The sequence below is a fragment of the Manacus vitellinus genome, unplaced genomic scaffold (assembly GCF_001715985.3).
Source record: "Manacus vitellinus isolate BGI_N305 unplaced genomic scaffold, ASM171598v3 scaffold_16_pilon, whole genome shotgun sequence".
In the NCBI taxonomy this organism is placed as follows: domain Eukaryota; kingdom Metazoa; phylum Chordata; class Aves; order Passeriformes; family Pipridae; genus Manacus; species Manacus vitellinus.
Window position 1 is genome coordinate 10,825,271 of NW_021939189.1, and position 20,970 is coordinate 10,846,240.

The 20,970-nt window shown below is 39.2% G+C and overlaps 1 protein-coding gene across 5 annotated transcripts in view; it reads right to left on the reverse strand.

Moving 5' to 3' along the window:
- Positions 1-18,784, reverse strand: part of GALK2 (galactokinase 2) — a 44,349-nt gene extending 25,565 nt beyond the window's left edge. Inside the window, exons 1-6 of one of the 5 annotated variants that reach the window (XM_018069784.1) lie at positions 18,688-18,751; positions 18,044-18,107; positions 17,359-17,482; positions 16,982-17,073; positions 13,626-13,716; positions 10,592-10,738 (exon numbers count right to left, since the gene is read on the reverse strand). In XM_018069784.1, coding sequence (XP_017925273.1) covers positions 10,592-10,738; positions 13,626-13,716; positions 16,982-17,073; positions 17,359-17,482; positions 18,044-18,060 — 471 coding nt within the window. In that variant the 5' untranslated portion in view covers positions 18,061-18,107; positions 18,688-18,751. Of the gene's footprint in view, positions 1-10,591; positions 10,739-13,625; positions 13,717-16,981; positions 17,074-17,358; positions 17,483-18,043; positions 18,111-18,687 lie in introns of those variants that run through there. The other 4 variants (XM_018069785.1, XM_008925426.3, XM_018069787.1 and 1 more) reach the window with 4 other exon arrangements.
- Positions 18,785-20,970: the final 2,186 nt, after the last annotated feature.

Consider the following 20,970-nt stretch of genomic DNA (forward strand, 5'->3'; position numbering starts at 1 on the left):
TGCCACTCCCCTGTCCCTGCACTGGTGAATTGTGCCTGGTCCAGCCAGGCCTCGCTGCGTCCTGGCTCACCAGCTGTCCAGCTGCGTACGCCCGGCTCGCAGCGCTGCTCCAGCTTGAGCAACTTCTGTTTTGAAACTGAGCGAGGATTGGCAGGACCACCAAGTAGTAACTGGCAAGGGTTGCGAAGAACCCTCTCCACAAGACAGCCCAAGGCATCCCTGAAATATTATTTGGTTTCTAATTTAAACAGGCCCTTGCTGACACAGGCTGGCCTTCTAATACGGGGATGAGAAGCATGTGAATGGAGAGGAAATCGTCTGTATAGAGAGCAGTTTCTACTTACTATTGAGACAAATGGGCAAATGTTTGACTTTTTGCTAAAATGAGTGAAAGGGCAAAGTTTCATTGGAAGCTAATATGAAGACTAAACTGAAGAGCCTTGTGTACATATTGGATACTTGGAAAAGGATGGTCATACGACTGAAACAGTGAACCGAATGTCAGGAGGTCTGGGCTCAATTTCTAGCTCCACATTAGTTTCTTGTGATTCAGAGAAAGTCTCCTTAATTCATCATGGTTTTATTTCCTCAGTACAATGAGGAGTATCTTCCCCCTCTTTGTAATTAGTAATTGCTACTTGGGATTCTTAGATGATAATGCTGTAAATATGTGTGACTTCATTACTAGAAACTGAAAAAAACCACATTTTACTACCCAAGTTCTTAGAGTTTAGGCTTCTCTAAGAAAATACCTCTAAGGAAAAAAAATCTGTGAGAAATATGTAATAAAAGGAAATAACTTTTGCCTATCTCAGAGCAGTGCCTTGTTTCCATTCAGCTTTAGACACTCAGAAGCTCTTTAGGGCAAGGACTGTTTGAATCATCTGTATAAATGTTATTTATATCTCTGCAGTGTACGCCTGACCTGTTAAAACACAGAGCTTCTCAGATCCCAGATTTCACTGCACAATTTGGCAACATCTCAGATGTATGTCTGAGCAACACCTAGGCATGCAACACCTTCCTTATGGATGCACTGCAGTTCTTGCAGAGAAGTAACTCAGAGCATTCTCACGGCCACATTTAGGGGGACTGTACCCCAGACTACACCACAGCATCACCTGGCAGGCAGGTAGGTCAGAGGGGGCCAGACGCTCCTTGGGGGCTTAAGAGTGCAACTGTTATGCAGATAAAATAAACAGTGTTGTCCCTGTGAAGTTCTGCAGGGGTCCTAGGACAGGCTTTCTCACTGAACAAGGTGAAAGCAGGCATTTGCTCCTCGTGAAGAACCACGAGAAATACACAGAAAGAATAAACCCATCTGCACGTAGACTCCACTTGCATCCCACGTATTCTGATTCATATGACAGATCACTTTGAGCCAACCACAACACATAACTAGTTCTACTCACCCAAGGCTCATTAGCATGCTTTTCCATCCCTAAAGCAGTATTTCAAAAACACTAGTAAATCATAATTTAAGTCTTCATAGAGTTTCACATAGTTTACTTTAAAAGCATTCCTATAAGGCTGCTGTTATCTTCAATTTAGAGACAGCACAGATATTTATATGGTTTGTTCAAAGTCATGTGAATCAGTCACAAAGCTGAAAAGAGAATTCAGAAACCTCCCTATTTCCAGTATTGTGGCTTATTTCTCTAAAGAATATGGTCTCTGGGAAACCATTGCAGGGTGGATTTAAAATCCTATTAATAATATGATGGTAATGAAAAGTGGAAGAAAAAGATACTAAAATCCAAGTTAAAATGGGTTTGAATAGTAGCATTATGACTCTAGAAAAAGAATTATTTAATCAGATGAATTAAAAATTTCCTTACCTCAGCTATTCTGAGATCCACATATGCTACTGCCCTCTGAATTTCTCTATTATTGTTCTAGGACATTGTTCCAACAGGACTAACTAGACCAGGTCATCATTTGTGAACAGTAACTATCATGCAGACAGTAAGTCCTAAGCTGTCATCTACACTATTAAACAAGCAAAATGATACATTTAAAATAGTATTTCAAAAAGCTCAAATATCAGGAGATGTTTCCTTTGATCTCACCCCCTGTGAAAAAAACAGCCCAACAAGCCAGTGCATATAATCACAGAACATCCTGAGTTGGAAGGGACCCCCAAGGATCATCAAGTCCTGCTCCTGGCCCTGCACAGGACAATCCCCAGAATCCCACCATGTGCCTGAGAGCGTGCCCATGAGTAAGAGATTGTCAGCATAAAAAATTCATTAAAAGACTTGAGTCAGAATAAATATATAAAGTATATTAAGATAAAAGCAGCCTTTGTAGGTCAAACCAATGCCACACCTAGTCTTGTATCTTGTACCTGAAAGTGGGCTCATAGTATGAACCAGAGGCCAAGTACAGCTGGTATTTCTCCAGGACTTTATTTTTTATTTCTAGGCTGAATATGAATTCTGCACCCTTAGTTACCAACAGTGGATTTCTTATACATGAATTTGTCCAGGCTCCCTTTTAACTCATTGACAATTTTAACATGTAGATCATCTAGTAACAAGGACTTCTACAACTTGTCAGGTGAAGAACTGTCTCCTTTTGTTGATTATTAACATGCCCCTGACTGGCTTCATTCCATACCTTCTGGCTCTTACCATTTGAGGGGCAATGAACAATTGATTCCTATCCACTCCATCAATTACAGTCTTTATTTTATGGATCTCTATCACTTTCTCCTTTAAGTGACTTCTTCCAAAGAGTCCTAACATACTTTTATGGGGGTTGTTCTGTACCTTTAATCATCCATGCGGCTTCTTCCTAAATCTTTGTCAGTTTAACTACCTTGGTTGGTAAGAAAGAGAAAGGCAAACTTACAGCTTTTCTTAGTCTACCTTAGAGAAAATGTCACTGTATTATTTGCTGCTTTAATGTGACAAATGAGCCACATAAAATGTGTGTTAATTACTGTTGGCATAAACATATCGTAATGCAACCTCATCCCATTCAGCACTACTATTCCACCACTGTCCCTGAGGTGACAGGAGAGATTATGTGACCACGTCTGACCCTCCTGTGCAAAGTCCCTTTGTTTAAACCTGCTTAGGCAGTGCATGGTTGAAGCAAACTGTTCCCTTGTGCTGACTGTAGGCAGGGCTGTGAAAATGAGCACCAGTAAGCAGGGAGCTGGTGTGGGAGCTGCAAAGATCCGCAGTTAGTTCAGCAGTGCCCTGAGCTGGTTTGTACACTCGGCCTGTTCAGCCTCGGAGCACAGCAGAGGGATGAGCGTAACGTGACAGCAGGAGTAGCTGGTAGGTGAGTTAAACCTTAGAGTCTCCCTGGTGATCTGTCAAGAAACACTAAATATTGCAGCTCTTGAATGCCAGACCCAGTATCATCCACGCAAACAGCACTTTTATAGCTGTTGGCAAGTCCACATGCCAGGTTGGCTGAGCTTCCATGGGAGATGTTTAGCATCAATGAGTTTCATGATATATTAACGGGGTTTTTTGTTGTTTATCCAGCAAAAAATGATACAACATTATTAAATGAGAATATCCATAATTAAAACACTACAAAGCCACATTTCAAGGTGTAGAATATCAGTGCATACAACTGACTAGCAAGCAATTAAGCATTAAGAAATTTATGTGAATTAATTACTTAAGGAAGCACCTCTGAGGTTTTAGACAACTTTAGTTGGAGGACTTGGAAAAATCTGAAACTAACAATGTTCACAATGTAATTTTTTAGGCTGTTCTTTTTCAGTAGCTTAATTCTAAAGTCTGTTCAGAATGTATCCTATTGCAGAAGGCAGTACTTACCAGGTCGTCTAGCAGGCAACTGACCCCCACGTGCAGACCTAGGCTAGCTTTTGATCTAAGAGCTCTACTAACTACCTCTGCTTTTTGTTTGAAACAATTTAAGGTTCTCCCTGATAAGGAGCAAGTCAATCTTGGGTTACAAAGAAAGAAATTACTACCACTTAAATCTGTTTTATCTTTGAGCCACAAGATTTCCTATCCAGCATGCAGAAAGTCTAATCTGGGAAATCATATTAGTGGAGATATAATTTAGTCTGACAAAGAAGGGTTGTGATTTTTTATTATTAGTTGCCTTATGTGTAGTTACTCTAGATGGGGAGATTTCTTGTAATAAGAACTCATCAGTAGCTCTGCATCATGTTACCTTGTTTGGGATTTTTAATGGAAAAAGCGGGTTTTCAGTAAAATGATACTTTTCATTAGAATGTATTTTTCTCTGCTTGTTTATGTTTCAATATGAAACACCTCAAATTCAGGTTTCGATTTACAACTGAGTATTTTTGGTCTTTCAAGTTGAAGAACTGATAAATTATGAACCACCAATGTAGCTCATTTGATTCTCTCTTGCCTCATCATTTATTTTACTTTCTCTCAGTTTTATATTATTGATAATGAACATGAGGACCTTAATATACAAAGGTATTTAGGAATCTGAGGAATAAGGAAAGTGAACAGATGATCACTTACTTATAAAAAAAGTCCTAAATATAGAAACCTAAAGAATTATCTGAGTGAGAACAGCTAAGGAAGTTTCACCTTTAATAGTCCCTTTGCTCAAAAAGAGGCCAAGGGCCAACTGCTCAGATTTTCACTCATGCAATAATGGGTCTGGACAGTGTGTAAACTGTGACAGAATTTGTCCCTATATAACTGTCACTGTCAATATGTTCCAAACCAGGGATCAATCCCCTTCAATCTCACATAGCCCTTTAAAGAAGCAAACTTGTGTAAGATTAAACCCCTTAAAAGAGTAAGACAATTAGTGAGTAGGAGACAGGCAAATATTTGTTAGTAAAACAGAATTAGTGTTGCTTAGTATTTTTTTGGAACAGCTCACCCTACATTACACAGAAACTTGATATATACAAATCCAGAATGACAGCAGCCAAAATAAAGCAATCTTCTCCATAGAATGATAGTATTAAATTACATCTGCCTCAGTGGTTTAATGGAAGTTCATTTTGGCCAAAGTTCAGTGTGCTACATTTTCTACATATTACAATGCAATGGTAATGATAACTAATCTTTAGAATAATAAAAAATTTCTTCCTGTTTTAAACTTTATTATTCATGAAGGGAAGCTCCATGAAGAAAATAAATTTGTGAATATAAATTTTTTTAGCATTGTCATTTCCAGTGTTCTAAAAGTCTCTCCAGCATGCACATTTAAGTAACTGGAGTATTTAAATATCTATTCAGTCAAAAGTCCTGTGCATACACTTACTGTCCCTGTATAAATACAGTAATGGTTCCCCAATGAACATTTTGGTCAGTTTAATCTACAGAGTCAGACTCAGTCTGATGCTTTCCTTTACAACAAATAATGTTGGTAATTTAATGGCAAATGTAGTGTTGATTTTCTGTGAAATTCTACACAGTTTCGTTCACAATACACAAAACTGAAAACGAATGAGAAACATTTATACATAAAGACAAGTATTTTACAGGAAGAAGAAAACATTCTCCATCACTTAAAGTAAATTTAAACTCTAGTTACATGGTGGTATTTTTTTTCCAAGCTGAGCACGTTTTATATACATGTATATAGGTACAAAAATAACTTCCGAAATATAAGACGCTGTGTTTCATTTATTAAGGTATAAAATGATGCCCAAATTTTGAGGTTATTTTTATCACCAGGAATGTCTTTATTTTTAATATCTGGTCTTGACTAGGAATAGATTGCTGAAAGTTACCATCTGCTTCCAGTTTGCACATAAAATCCCAATTAGCTAAACTTCATATATGTTTTGCAAGGTAATTACACTTACTTTTTTCCAAAATGGGGAAATATTTGTCAGATAGTATCTGGATGTCTTCATAAGCACAGCAATCTTAGCTTGACTTTGTCTGCCCTCTAACATGCTCAAATAGAAGGTTATCAATTTGGTTGATGAGAGATTATGGCCTTTGATTACCACTGCTCCAAAGTACTCTGTTTCCTCTTGATTACAAACATACATAGTCAAACGTAACAAGTTAAAGAGCCCTGTTTTTTCAATTCCACAGGGAGAAAGGGACTTCAGTACTTCTCAGTAATGTCGTGGGTTTCTGTGGCTGGGTTTTGGTAGCGGAGGGGGGCTACAGGGGTGGCTTGTGTTAGAAGCTGCTGGAAGCTTCCCCTGTTCCGTGGAGCCGATGCCAGCTGGCTCCAGGATAGATTTCCTGCCCCTGGCCAAGGCCGAGCCAATTAGGAGTAATAGTAACACCTCTGTGATAACATGGTTAGAAAAGAAGATTGTTGCGCAGAACAAATTCCAGCCAGGGAAGAGCGACCGAGAACATGAGACACCAAGGGCAGTGCAGAAGGAGCAGGAGGAGCTCCAGGCACCAGAGCTGAGGCCCTGCAGCCCGTGGTGCAGCCCAAGGTGGGGCAGCTGTGCCCCTGCAGCCCATGGAGGATGATTCGAGTGCAGAGACCCCCCTGCAGCCCATGGAGGAGCCCATGCTGGAGCAGGTGGATGCATGAAGGAGGCTGTGACCCTGTGGGAGGCCCAGGATGGAGCCTGTGGAGAGGGAAGCCCCCGCTGGAGCAGGTTTTTCCCAGGTAGGGCTTGTGGCCCCTGTGGGGGACCCACGCTGGTACAGCTCATTCCTGAAGGACTGCACCCCATGGAGAAGTGACCCACGGGACAGCAGGCTGAGAAGAGCTGCTGCCCGAGGGATGGACTCACGCCGGAGAGGTTTTAAATCCACACTCAAATTCATCTGAGCCACAGCTTGGGAAAATTGGAGCCAATGGACACTGTGCCATTACAGATTAGATTTAGGTCCTTTATTTATCATTTTGTCTGACTTAGATTTTTCTCAGTCTAGATAAAGTTAAATATAACTTACCTTCCTATATCCAACATTTCATGTTAAATTAAATAAACCCTATTCATTTCTGATCTATTCTTCCCAGTAAGTATGTACACAGCTGCCCAGCCTTGGGTAACAGAGAAGATGTTAAGGTGGCTGAACAGACCTTAGTTTCACAAGATTTAACATCTGGACAGCAACACTATCATCACATCTTTCAAGTAAATCTAATTACTCAAAATACTAAGTCATTTTCTGTACTCATTAATTCCTACCACGTAACACAATGCTGGGACAATTTAGAGCATTATTATATTTCCTTTACAAAAAGTATCTTCTCCTGATGAAAAGTTATACAAAAGATTGATTTTGTAACAGTGAAATAAAAATCACTCTAAAATCAAAAACTACTAATAGTGAGCATTGCTGCTGCTTGAGTGATGCCAACACAGCCTTAGACTGGTATCCTGTCTGGAGAAGAAAAATGGATTCTTTTTAAGGATCACATTCTACATTTTCCATCTTGTTATTTGAATGCTATTGCACTGCTGCAACTGGTTAGCACTGCACATCTGGCTGAATTGTCTTGAACTGGTATTTTCCCTAAACTATTGTGTATGTGCGTGATGGGTTTTTTAAAAAAAAATTTGTATGCACACTGAAACAATGCCCTATTGCAGACTGCTACACACAATTAGGGAGAGCATATTTTTTTCTGATTTTGTTTTCAATGTCAAAAAAGTGCTATTTTTAAAGTAAGCCACCATGAAATTCTAGCCATGCTTTTACAATGTTTTTTAATTCTGGGGTTTTTTGGCTCTTAATCTCATAAGCCCAAACTTCACACTGGACGTGTTATCTCATAAAAGCTCTAAATTTCAAGGACTTTTACTCTACAGCTACTATTTTAAACTTACATTTGTCAGGAAAAAGAGCATATAACTAAAATATTCTCATAAAAATAGTTTCACAGAAGCAAAACAGATAAATGTTCCATTCAGTAAAAGGTCAATTTTTCATAACTTTGGCTACAGAAGCCCTACAATTCAGCCAAATTTGATTCCAAAGCCAAAAGTTTCCTGTACTGCTGCTACAAACCATCTACTAAGATTTTGCAAAGTCCATCAGACTAATGAGGGGCAAAAAGTCAATCTTTTCTCATAAAATTACCGCCATGACCAAATATTGTTACTTACAAATGCCACAATTTACAACTTTCGCAACTGTAAAGCATCTGAAAAAAAAAAAAAGGGTGGAGGGGAAGGGTACAATGATATTTCTTCTTTAAAATAAACAAACACATTAATATCCAGAGCCTTAAAAATGCAAGGTCCTGGTTTGCTTTCTAGTAGAAAGGCTCTGGAAAGCCCCTAGTTCTGCTCAGCTAAGAATTTCCCTGCCATGGAGGAGCTCCCGGCTGATGCACAGCCAGCATTGCTGGATCCTGCACAGATACCATTTGATACCAGCACAGGATGCATTAGGAGCTGGCAAGAAGTGGCCAGAGCACGTTTTATACTTCTGAGGGCTCACATGCCTAGATTGCTCTAATTTATACTCAGCTCTGCCTTATACAAGGCAGTTCTGGGAGGCTAAGCATAAATCCAGTGCAACAGAGAATCTGGATTTAGCCAGATACAAGAGGTCTCTAATGCTAAATCATAAATTAGCCAAGAACACTGAACTTGTTTTTACTGTCCTGTAAGATTTGGGGAAACTTAAAGCCTGGACAAAAGTAATCAGTCTTCAGAGCTGTCATCCTCTCTTTTAACCACCACAACCAAGTGTCTTGGTCTATGCAAGCACACAAAACCTGGGAGATGTTCCTAATTGTGCCTATGTTGGCTATTGAGAATTCTCATCTGTACATTAATTGGTGATTTTTCATCACAAGTGCAAAGTATCTGGCTGCAGACAGCAGGATTTTCTGACAAAAATGTGCAATTGTGTCTCTTGTGTTTGTCCATCTGTATTTCAGACACAAGCTTAACTTTCAGCACATTTTTCAAACAGCAAGAAGAGACTTTGGGTTGATTGAACAGGACACATGAGGAGAAGGAAAGCCATTCAGTGGAATCTCTGTCTTCTTTCTCTTCCTCCATAATTTTATGTGAAAATGCCAGAAGTTTTGCACTTTTCTTTACAACAAGTCTGGCATAATGCTGGCCAGTACTCCCAAGCTATGTGTAAATTGAGCTCAAGATACACACTGTATCATTTATTCCCTGAAGAAGGCTGTGCAGTATTTCTTGGAATAATGAAAACCTGGCTTCTGGTTTTGCAGATACAGATTTCTACTACCTAGTAAAATTTGGGCTTTCTGACCTCTGTCAGTTTTACAGATTTTGAAGATAGCCAATTTGAACACATGCACTCCAGTGATTTTGATCAGCAGTTCCCAAGCTGAGCTCATTTGGTGACCACCATCAGAGATGGGGCTGAGCTGTGGTGAGACCATCTGTGCAAAACCAGAAGCTTGTTGCCAGGACAGGTACATGTCATGTCACCTCCAACCCTTTAACTGCAAAGTCTCATTCATCCAAGTGGAATTCTCGACTCCACACTTTCATCTCCCACTCCTCTACATGTCTGACCTCACAAAGCAGAGCCTCTGTCAAGGTGTCCAATCCCTCACCTACCTTTTGACCACACCTTGCACTGACACAAATCAGGGTGACAGTGACTGTAGCCATATCCTCCTACATCAAAAAGCTGCCCTGCCTCACCAACCTGTTTCTTTCTGCCTTGACCCTCTCCTGAAGCCCTTTGAGGTGTGCACTGTGGGATGGTGAAGTCACTGCTGAGCAATTGCTGCAACTACAGCTACACAGAGAAGTAAATCACAACAGATCAGCAAAAACTTTCTGTGTGAATCTGTTTACCTCATGGCTCAGAGAAGTGCTTGTTACAAGCAGAGTTAACAGCTGCCATCATCATGTACCACTTTCAGTTGGCTTTGTACCACAATTTGGGAATGTCTGCCTTAGACAATAGGCACAAATATGCATAACAGTCACATTTAGATCTGTTCTTTTCTCTTCTTGACAATGTTCTAATTTAAGATCCTAGTTTCACTTAACCAGACGTTTTTACTGGACAGAAGTTCATTCCCATATGGCACCTTCAAGGACCATGACTCCTCCAGAAATTTGTATTACATGAGCCAAATTCTACTAACAGTTGTACTGCTAACAGGTCACATACTTGGGGTTTGTTTTTAGACTAATGTTTGTTTAAAAGTGAGGAATACATTTTGGATTGTAAATATGTTCATTCTGAAAAAACTATGAAGAGAATAAGGAGAGTCAGATGGAAGAATTTTACCTCTAGTTTGTGCTGATTATATAATTTATCAAGAAATTGTTCCACAGGCCTCCAACAGATGCTCTGCTGTTAAAGCCATGAAAAGTCATTCAGGGAGAGGGTAAAGGCCTCGGGGGTGTGGTCCACATGTTTCAGCACATATATCCTCAGTCCTGGCCTGCAGATAGCACATCTGGTTCAGGCATGGACCTGATGGTTGGCCAAAATACAGGCTTACAATAATGCTCCTTTTTTCAGCTTTAATGTAAGCCTGTGTTCTTGCCAAATTCAAATGCTGCCAAAATTTGGCCAAAGATGTTTGCTCAATTGTGCAATATCTTAAGTTTATATCCAACAACTCTTTGCAAAAACAATTGTATCGTGTTTTTAATGTTTACAGGCATTAACAATATTTAATTTTAAGTAGAATTTTACTGCTGACACTCTCGTGTTTTACAGTAAATTACCTTAGAGAGGGTTTTTCCATTAGCTCTGAGTGTCACGAGTCCTGCACAGCACACCAAAGCACTGGAGCTAGAGAGACCAGAACTTGGAGGGATGGTTCCATCTAGCAGACAATTCATTCCAGTTGGGTTATTAAGACCAAAATGTTCCTAACAATGAAAAATAAACAACCTCAGTTTCAAGTACAGACAGGCTCAGGCTTGCAATTATCTGATACTTAGAAAGAGAATCCTTCTACTGAGTTGCTTAAACCAAGGACCGGCTTCTGGTATCTCCAAAATAAACCAAAAGCAAAGTTTTCCTTCTATTCCTTAAGAACAAAGCCAATGGTAGGGCTCCAGCCAAAGGTATGTCTACAATTGCTGTACACAAACATATAACTGTACCCCAAGCAGAACTCAGTATGGGCTGAATGCCCAAGAATTTACCAAGCTTCGTGGGTGGGTTTTGCAGCAACTGCCTCCTCTCTGAGCTGCCGTGGTGACAGTTACCAATCATTTCATACCCTACTTTTGTCCTTTTCTTGACAGCTCTTCACTTTAAGGCATCCTGAGGAGCTTAAGGTTCTACTTTATGCTTCACATCTAACAGTGGCATGTGGTGTTAGGGAGCCACGTGACACTGATGGGGAACTGGTAGCCATGCAGCTGTATTCAAAGGCAGATGCTCATCTCCTGAAGCACCCACAGGACTGACCCTGGGAAAACCAAATGGTACTTGAGGGACTCTGTGCTTTTGGAGGCACAAAGACACACCTACCAGCAGGAATGGTCTCTGTCATGCTACTTTTAGAATAAGGTTTAAAATACTTTTACGTGCATGATAGGTATCACAGATAATACATTTAATCCAGAAGTCATAAATCCTCATGTACATACTCTTTTAATTATTCTTTAGTCGCTTTGTCTTTTTATTTATAATTGCTTTAATATAAGTTTCTCTCTGCTGTCAGTTTGAAACAAACATGCAGTACTTATTAAAAAATCATTGAATGTATATGGGAGGTATATGAATAGCTGCATTCTGATGCAATTTATATGTCAGTAGACTATGTTATAGTGTCAATAATCAGAAAAAATAGCAGAGTTTTCATAAAGAAATACCCACCTTCAAAAGATTTCTACTGCTTTTCCTGAAACAACTTCAGCCATAAGTACCAATGGTAGAGATCAGCAAACACAAAGAACCTCCTTTAAAGTCTTCTACTATCGGTTCAAATTATTTTGAATTTCCCCTTCTACAAATATAGGAAATTCATACCTAAAATACTATTGCTGCCCATGCCCCTTCATGAAGAACACTAGGCAGGCTTGTTCAAAAACAGAAAACGCTTGAGTAACCAGAAACTGATCCCCAGTTTCTGGATTGTCTTGAATATGAATCAGGCTTGCAGACTTATCACGCGATGTTTAAATAGAAAACGTACTTCAGTTTCAAAAATGAAAATGGACTTTGCCAAGTTCTGCAACAGTTCTGTCCCAAAAGGATAGCATGTTCAACTCAATATAAACAGATTATCCTGCTGGACCCTCTGAGTACTTGTATTTCAGTGTTTCTTAAGCCTGTAACATTTATGCTTATTTTCTGCCAGTACTAGAGTCTGCAAACCTGCTTTGCAAATTAACCTTCAAGTATGAAAGCTTGTCCTTAGGAAACAAATCTCAGTAGCAGACTGCAAAATAAATAAAGTCAATTGGTCATGCTAGCCTTAATATAAGAAAGGACATATTGTAAAGAAACCTAATCTATATCTCTCCAGTCAATGCAATTTAAACGCTCGTGGTACTGAGCAATACCAAATTGAAAATACTCATGTTACTGCACATATTTTATTGGGGTCTGTACATAGAGACAGGGGTCTGTTTAGGAACTGTGGATTGTAATAAAGTGATTTGTGGCACTGATTGTTCCAAAAACTGTACTTTGAAGCCTCCAGTGGCAGGTTTGAGGTAGGCTTTGTTGGCTCTCTGCAGTTCTTATCTATTGGACCATCCCATGAGGTGACCTAGATGGCCTATCCTGAGGCAAACTTCATGTGCTTTAAAAAGCACATATGCCCATAATTTGGGATGGCTGTGGCAACCTGTTCCTGACCTGACCATCACTGTTTATCCCATCTGCCCTTCCAGAAGTATCACTGGATTGACATCAAGCTGCAAAGGCACCTTTTTTTTTTTTTTTTTTTTTTTTAACTCTAAGAGCCACGAATCACCTGCAAACAGCAGGTGAGATTTATAGGAGCCCCTCTGGTGAGTTCAGGCTGCCTCCCAGGACAGCACTAACAACCAGCACTTGGCTTCACAGGCAGTTTGGTCTTCAAGTCAGTGTGGAGACAGGCGAGCTCCCAGCGGAGGAGATAAAGCTCAGATGGGCAGACAGGAAAATGTCTGTTCAGTGTTCCCGCCGTTCCCGTAAGTTGCCGTTTCCTGCAGAGCTGCACTTTTAACTCAGGGAATTTTGAAAATCCCATTCAAACACTGAAAACCAGGATAAGTAATGGTTCTTAATGGATTATTTCTTCTATATGCTGTTTGCTTAGTTTTTACATTTTCTTTTGCCTCCTGCATGACTCGGCTTCACTCAGTTGCTGTGCACAAATTATAGGTTTCCAACATTAATAGAAGTTCATGGTTTTTAGAAATGTTTTGAAGGGAAGAAAAGGATGAAAATATGATCTTTGTGTCCTGACAGACAAGCCTCCAAACCTTTTTTAAAGCAAATTTTAATTAGATTATTCCATTGGAAAGCATTCTTTTTTACTTCAAAATACAGAAATGTCATCATGATGAGTTTGATCATGACGTTACTAAATAATTATTTGCTATCGTAATTTTTTTAAATAAAAACAAAAATAGTGCTCTGCAACTATTTTAAAGCAAACCCATTCATATCTCCTCTTTAAATTTTAACATAAAAAATACTTAACTGTATATCAAGAAAAGCTATAGAATGTAAGAAAGTATTCTGAGATGAACAGCTATGCTTGTTGTATTTTACTTCAACGATAATTTCATAAGTTAAGTGGATTTAGCTTACCTGGATGCCCTTCAGTCCACACAGGAAGTAGTTATGCCATTGAGGTTTGGTTTTGTTAATCTGAATGTTATTAACACTAGTACTGAAATCCCTGCAAAAACAGAAAAACCTTGAGGCTTAAATTTGTATTGAATTTAGTTTGAAAAAACGTGGCTTGTTACTGCCACCTGCTGATGGACAAAAACAGGTCAATGTTTTTCAATGCAATGTGTTTTGGTTTGTTTTGGTTTTTTTTAACAGATATTCTTTATTAATCAATTCTTTAAGATTATTTTAGATGAAAGCATAAGAATTCTTGCTGAAGTATACAGAATTTACTAGATAAATCCAGAATTTAGGCTGCCTTTGACATCCTTAATTAAGGCAGAATGCCCTCCATCATGTGTGTATTCAATCCTGATATCTTAGAGAAGTAAAAATCTAAATAATCATGCCTGTCAAACCTTGAATAGAGAGAGATAAATTTCAGGCTCTCTGGTAATTCCTGCTCAGGAATTCATCTTCATCCCCTTTGCTCTGAACAGCACTTCACTAAAACAGGTCTAATGCTGCAGAGTTCTATTACAGACGTTACACGATGTAATTAAAATTATTTAGTTTAAATAATTTCTCTGTTTCCTCCGGGATAATTCATACTCCTTGCAAAATAATAAAAAGAGTAAGCTTTAATGTTCTTAAAGAAACTAATGCTAGATAGGTGCTGTCAAAGTGGGTATGGAATGACTCACAGAGCCTCAGAGGAGTGGGCATCAGTCCCCAAGAGGTGCAAGTTGTTCAGCAGTCTTTACTCTGAACACCCAATAGCTGTATCTACCTGATGCCATTACAGCAGGTGCCCAACACTGAAACAGGAAAGGCACCAAGAAGGTCAAGAAATCTAACAAAATATATTCCAAAGTTGCAGGCTCAGCTGTGCTTTTTAAAGCAAGGTCTGCCAAACAATGTGAACAGAGGCAGCTGAATGTCACAGAAATATTTAGGTTTAATGGGAATAAAACCACTTTCAAGAAATTATACTACTGGAAAGCAGGCAGATCAATATGAGAACTTTATAATAAAATAAAATAAAAAATTGGGAAAAACATACCCACGAAATAAAAGTATTCTGATATTGTCTGTTCTAGCCTTTCTTTTTTAGAGAATGCTTGGGAAAGAATGCCACTTCTCCATGACTAGATATAAGCATTCCATTTCTTTTGTATAATGACAAGAGATGAGATTTTTGAGTAGAGTGGCTGAGGCATTTTTTACTGCTCAAATAGTAAATAATCCTTATGTTTGGAGACCAATTTGGCTCTTTCTCACAGAACTTCATTGTCTTGTCAATCTGTTAGTTTATGTGTTTGAGTCCTCTGTACAAATACCCAGATTTAAAAGAAACCCAACAAACAACAAAGCTTTCAGGCCATGGGATGGGAACTGATTGGTAATTACCATCCTCTGGTACTTCTGAAGGCATTTTGAGAAGTATAATGCCAGATACTCTCTGTGCACATACTTCTCAATTACAAAGACATTATGTGAAGGGGAGGTATCAGGAACTTCAAAAGACTGTAAGTACTGAATACCATTTTAGCCCTAATAACATAAAAGGTGTCAGATCAGTTGAGATGGTTTTTGATGAAAAACAAATAGGTGGTTTTTTTAGCAACCTGTTCTCTGTCCTATTTTTCCTAAAAGCTAACATGAACTATCAGGGTGGAAGCTACAGAACTGTTACACATTTTACCAGTTCACAAAACAAGAATTAAACAGGAAAATAGTGATTCTATGGAGGTTTATGATTTGTCCTTGTTCACCAAGGCCTATATATGTGCATTCACCACAGGCATAAATCTACCAGTGTAACAGGCTGGGAAAGAAAGACATACTGTCATCAGTTTTGTTTGTGGTGTAACATTCAAAGTGTTGAAAAATATTTCTTTGTTATGAAATTATGGGCATGTTTCAGCTTTGTTTTTAAGCAACAGTGCCTCAACAAAACCAAGATGTTAATGCTGAATTCTGAGACCTCTTCTTGGTTTATGGTTTACAGCATATGATCTCAAACTGAAACCAGGGCAGATGTAAAAATATAGTGATGGTGTGTGCAGTCTGAATTCAAAGGCTGTAATTCTAGACTTGATAGGAACTCTATACACCTTAGGAGAAGGCCATTTCAACTGTGATATAATATGGCAAAGCTTGAAGACCAAGGAAAAATGTTTACCTTGTAATTACTGCTTTATTTATTGTCCATTATAACAACTACTCCTAATCAAAGCTTCTCTAAATCTGAAACTATTGCCTCTTGCAGAATGGTTTTGCAATACAGCTTCAGCCCTGTTGGGAGGTTGCTACTGAAGAAAGGGGAAGGTCCCATGCACATCTTTCATTCCTTTTGCCCCTGCTCAGCACTGCTTGTTCCCAATGTTTACCCCATGTCAGCTTTAGTGCTGAGTGCCTGGCAGTTCACTAAAATGACAGAAAATTAAGCAAGTAAAAAAGGGGGAAATAGTGCACTTTACCTTAAGATCAAACAGATACCACACCTGCTAAAAGGCAGAGGATGGATTGATGTTAGAAGCAGGGACAGGGAGACTTGGGGTAAAAGAAGCACCACTGCCTTCTGGCAGTGGCAAATTCTTAATTCAGCCCAGCTATAATGTGAAAACATACTCCAGAGTGAGTGAAAAGTCTGTGAGTATTTATACTTACCATGCAAGTACAAATTCTTTTCAACTGTTTTAGTCACAGGCAGCAGCTCAGAACATGTTTTTGTAACAAACTGAGCTTTAAGCAGGAATATGTGCTCAAAGAGTTCTCACTTTTGGCAGTGTGTTCCTGACCCTGTGTTGCCACACACTGTGCTTTCAGGGAGTAATTTGCCATTGGTTTAAATAATAAAAATGGCTTAAACTAAGCTTATGCTGATTCTGGCTTTTGCAAAATGTCCACAAAAGCTCATGTGGATGAGTGACCTGATTTGAACTGCCATGCAACTACACAAATATCAGTTTATTACAAGGAGGCAGAACAACGTGGCTGAAGTTGAAAAGAATGGCAGGATTATTTCCCTAAGTTCAGCACTTGTGAGACCACAGCTGGAATACTGCATCCAGTTTAGGGGTTTCCCAATACAGGAAAGACAGTGGTGAACTGCAGGGAATCCAGCACAAGGCCATCAGGATGTTTACAAGGATCTCCAAAGGTCTCTTCCAACCTAAACTGGTCTATAATTCTGTGAACAAGCAGCTGTGTAGGAAGTAGAAGAGAGAGAATACAGATTTTTTGAGCCAGGACTGTTGCTACAGTCGGATTGTTGTGTTGTGAAAACACAGCCCCAGGTTCTCCAGAGCAGGGGAGTGTTAGCTTACCTCTGCAGTAATCGATTACAAAACATTTCACTCCCTTCTCCAGGAGAAACCGAACTGCTGCCAATTATGGGGATTATATCAAGACAGATGAGCTAAAAGAAGGGAAGACAGAATTGCACCTTCAGAAGGATTGAAAAATCAGAGGCCTTACAAGAGAGAGATGAACAAACAGGTAGGAGACAGCAGCTGCAAATCTATTGCTCTAAACTAATACACAGCACAGAGTCAGTGGAATTCCATCTGCTGACAGGATTTGTTTTATACAGTTGCACTCTGTATGGCAATAGAAGTTTGTCAGCTCTCTGGAAAGGTGACTTGTATTGCAATTGCATGAAGAGGTTCACAAAAATTAGTGAATAAACAACATAATTACTTACAAGTATGAAGAATTGGTATTTGCCAGTTGCACAACTTGAGTCTGTACAGGTTCTGCTGCAATCAGGATATCTTGTTCTATAGCCATCGGGAGCACAGCATAACCACAGTAGTCTATGTGTTCTCCTATCAAAGAAACAGACAAGGAAAATATTTTGGAATAGTCTGGAATGGCCGTAACAGGGCTTCTGCAGGAGTTCAGTGCTACAGGAGTTTACTGTATTGGACAGTTTCTTAGTGTAGTTTCAACTCTTATTACTTGATGTTTGGGGTGCATTTCCTCCATTTCATATTACTTCACACAAAATTTCTTCTTTAGTGATTTTATCTATTGCACCCATTTATAAATATTCATTTTTTAACACTGGCTTACAAAAATTAGAAAAAACCACCATGTAGATTATTGTCCAGCAATGAGAACAGCCACATTATTTGTACACTGTCATGTGCATACAATTTCTGGACATTTTTCCAGGAATATAATAATTATGTTTAAATAATCATTAATACAGTTGCATACAACACATAAGGTGTAAATGTCCTCTCTCTTGGGAATAATTCACAGTTACCATATGCTGTCTGTTTAATCTATGTCATATGTTCTCACAACACTGACATAAAAATTAATTAATTGCACAACAGACTAACTAATTTTAAAGCTCTGTTTTGTAGGATCTTTCTACTTACAACGTCTTCAAATGCATAGGGATACTTCATATACAGGAAACTGAGCTCCAGGGAGAGCAAAATCCTAACATGGATAAAGAAATCTCAAAAATAACACTGCCACAGAAATGCAAGTAAGTCCTACATATGAAATAATTGTGTCTTTCCAGTCTGCCAGTGAATCACATCAACTATTCTAAGTTCTGTGGACACACCTCTATGGAAGAGAACAGAAGAGGAGATGATGGTAGAATCATTTCATGCTTTATCATATGCATTGCTGTGTGGCTGGTTATATTTAGTAACTTAAATTATAACAGAAGAGAAAATATACACTAATTTAATTTGTGGATGCACTATCCATGAACTACTTCAGATTTCCAAAGCCTTTCCAAAAAATGGTATTCGCCCATAAGCTGGAAAGTTACTCCAATTTTCAAAACCATCACTGCTGTCTATAAATGTTTTTTCCAAAACTAACATGGATGTACAGTTGTTTATAACAAGTTATAGTAAAAGCTACTAAAGTATATATGATTTCCCATTTATCACAAGAAACTTCTCTGAGAAAAAAAATTAAATTATTTCCATTCTGTGTTTTAAACTATTAGACTTCCATGATGGCAGATAAAGCAAAATAACAGAAGACTAATTTTCTCCTTTACCTATTAAATTCACTCGTCCTGGTGCACGAGCATAAAACTTGGGAGCTGATCCATATTTTGATATAAACATTTCCTTCAGTTTCTGCAATCTGAAAGGCAGGTCAGAAATATTACAGTTAGGAAGGTTAGAAAGACTATATTTGCATAAAAGGCAGGAATGTTCAATGTTTCTTGAAGTAAATTCAACTGAACTTTCTGAAGTATGTGGAGTTTTCTCTGATACATCAGGAGAGACATTAAACTGCTTATTTCTGCTCTTCACATAACATTGTGACAAAGATAACTATTTAGAATATTCTAATTAATAAGAAATGTATATAGTCACTTGATAAGGATTAGCAGAGGCCTTATTTTATTTAAATTCTCTGTCTAGGTTGGGTCTAGACAGAAGCAGGGAAGGCAGTTGCCTGGGATAACAAAATACCACGGTCTCCACCCACCTCTTCTATGCCACAGCTCTGTAAAACTGTTTGCCATTGAGGAGGAATCTGGCAGTGTGGACCAACAGCTCATTTGTGGCACTGGGAGACACTGGCACACCCAGAGACACTCCCTTTAAAGTCAAATTCTGGCCACCCCAGGACTGAGCAAATTAATTTTCTTCTGAGTTTTGATTTTTATCAGTTTCCACATTAGCCACTCCCCCATCTCTGTACAAATGCATATACAGACAACTAAAATTCCAAACCTCAGCTTGTTCCTGCAATTTAGATAGTATTTCATCCACAAGATTACAGGAACAGTTCCCAGGAAATTCTTTAAGCTTTCTGTTTGGAGGTCCTAGATGTGCTACTGAAAGTTCAATGCAAAGAAACTCTGGCATACTGCTTTATTGCCTTAGACTGTAAAGACGTGTTTGCAAAGTTGGGATACTTTAGTGTGTCATGCAGAACGTGGTGGGTAAACAAAGGCTGAGAACAGATGAAGCCATTATCTTACTGTAGCATAGAAAATTTGAGAGTAACTCACTTCAAAACTACCTTAAAGCAAAATTTTGGTGTCCTAACAAAAATCCAGTAACAGGAACCCTGATAAGGTATCCACATTTAGTCTAAAACTAGAACTGGAAGCCTAGTTAATACAAAGTGGAAGAAAACAGCAATGAGAAACAGATGCTAACAATTTCACAATTATTTAGTTTGTATTTCTTCGTAAAGGCTGTGTTACTGTCCAATTACATATATTCAAATGTTTTGTAAGATTTCTTTAAATGGAAAGCTACAAAATATCATTTGTTACGATTTTCTTTAACAGATTGTTTATTACTTTTCCATCTTGATACCCACTAACAATGCTGTATCAGGTCCCTCTATAATTTCTCCTTCTTATAATCTCCCTAGTATTGACTGGTATATCGCTCTTCCAATTAGCAGAAGCAATTTTTGCCATTTCAGTGTACAATCTCTTCTCTAGATCACATTAATAAATATTATAGTCCATGGGGGAATCTGTTGGCAGAATTCTAGGTGTTAACTTTATTCCTTTTTGTGTCAGTGTTTAGAATGCTGCCTTGTTGCACAGATATTTTTATAGTAGTGTTGGTACTAAGAGACTAACAACAAACAAAGCAGTCATGGGGGCATGTTTATCTAAGTGTTGATTGATCTCTTTTTTTAATGTGGGTCTTACAAGCAGGCCTGATGAAAGGCTATTTACAGGCTCTGGCCTTGATGTTGCAACACACACACTGCATTTTAAGCACCTACATCAAAAAGAAGATTGTCAGAAGCGTTAAGCAAAGGCATCCCTCACAGCTTCACACAACCAAGTCTGGAAGTGCTGGACTTGTCCTTTCCATGTGACTTACAATGCAAGTACATGCAAGTAAATGAAGTTTTAAAAGGTGACTCTTCTGTGATGCTAACGCGGTTGAAAAGGTTGGTTTGTGTGTGTTCTACCTCCACACACAGAGCGCGGCTCCGTGGGGAAGGAGCGTGTGCTGGCACCTGCCACGGCAAAGCCACCGTAGGGCCGGGCCCGCCCTGTGCCAGGGATTTTATAGCAAAAAGAAAGAGAAGATAATCAGTAACGCCAAAATTCTGGGGAAAAAAAGGTAGGAGGAAAGCTGAATGAATGAATGAATGAATGATTCCCCTGCTGCCCCAGCAGCACCCCAGGGCCACGCGGCGTGCGACCGCCACGCTGGTCATGCAGCGAGGAACCGAATCACCAGGAGCCAAAACCCCCCGGCAGCTCACACGGGGGCACGACGAGGGGCCGGCCCGCCTGCCCTCCCACCTCCCGCGGCCGCCCACCCGCCCCGGGATAAGCGGCGGCGGGGCC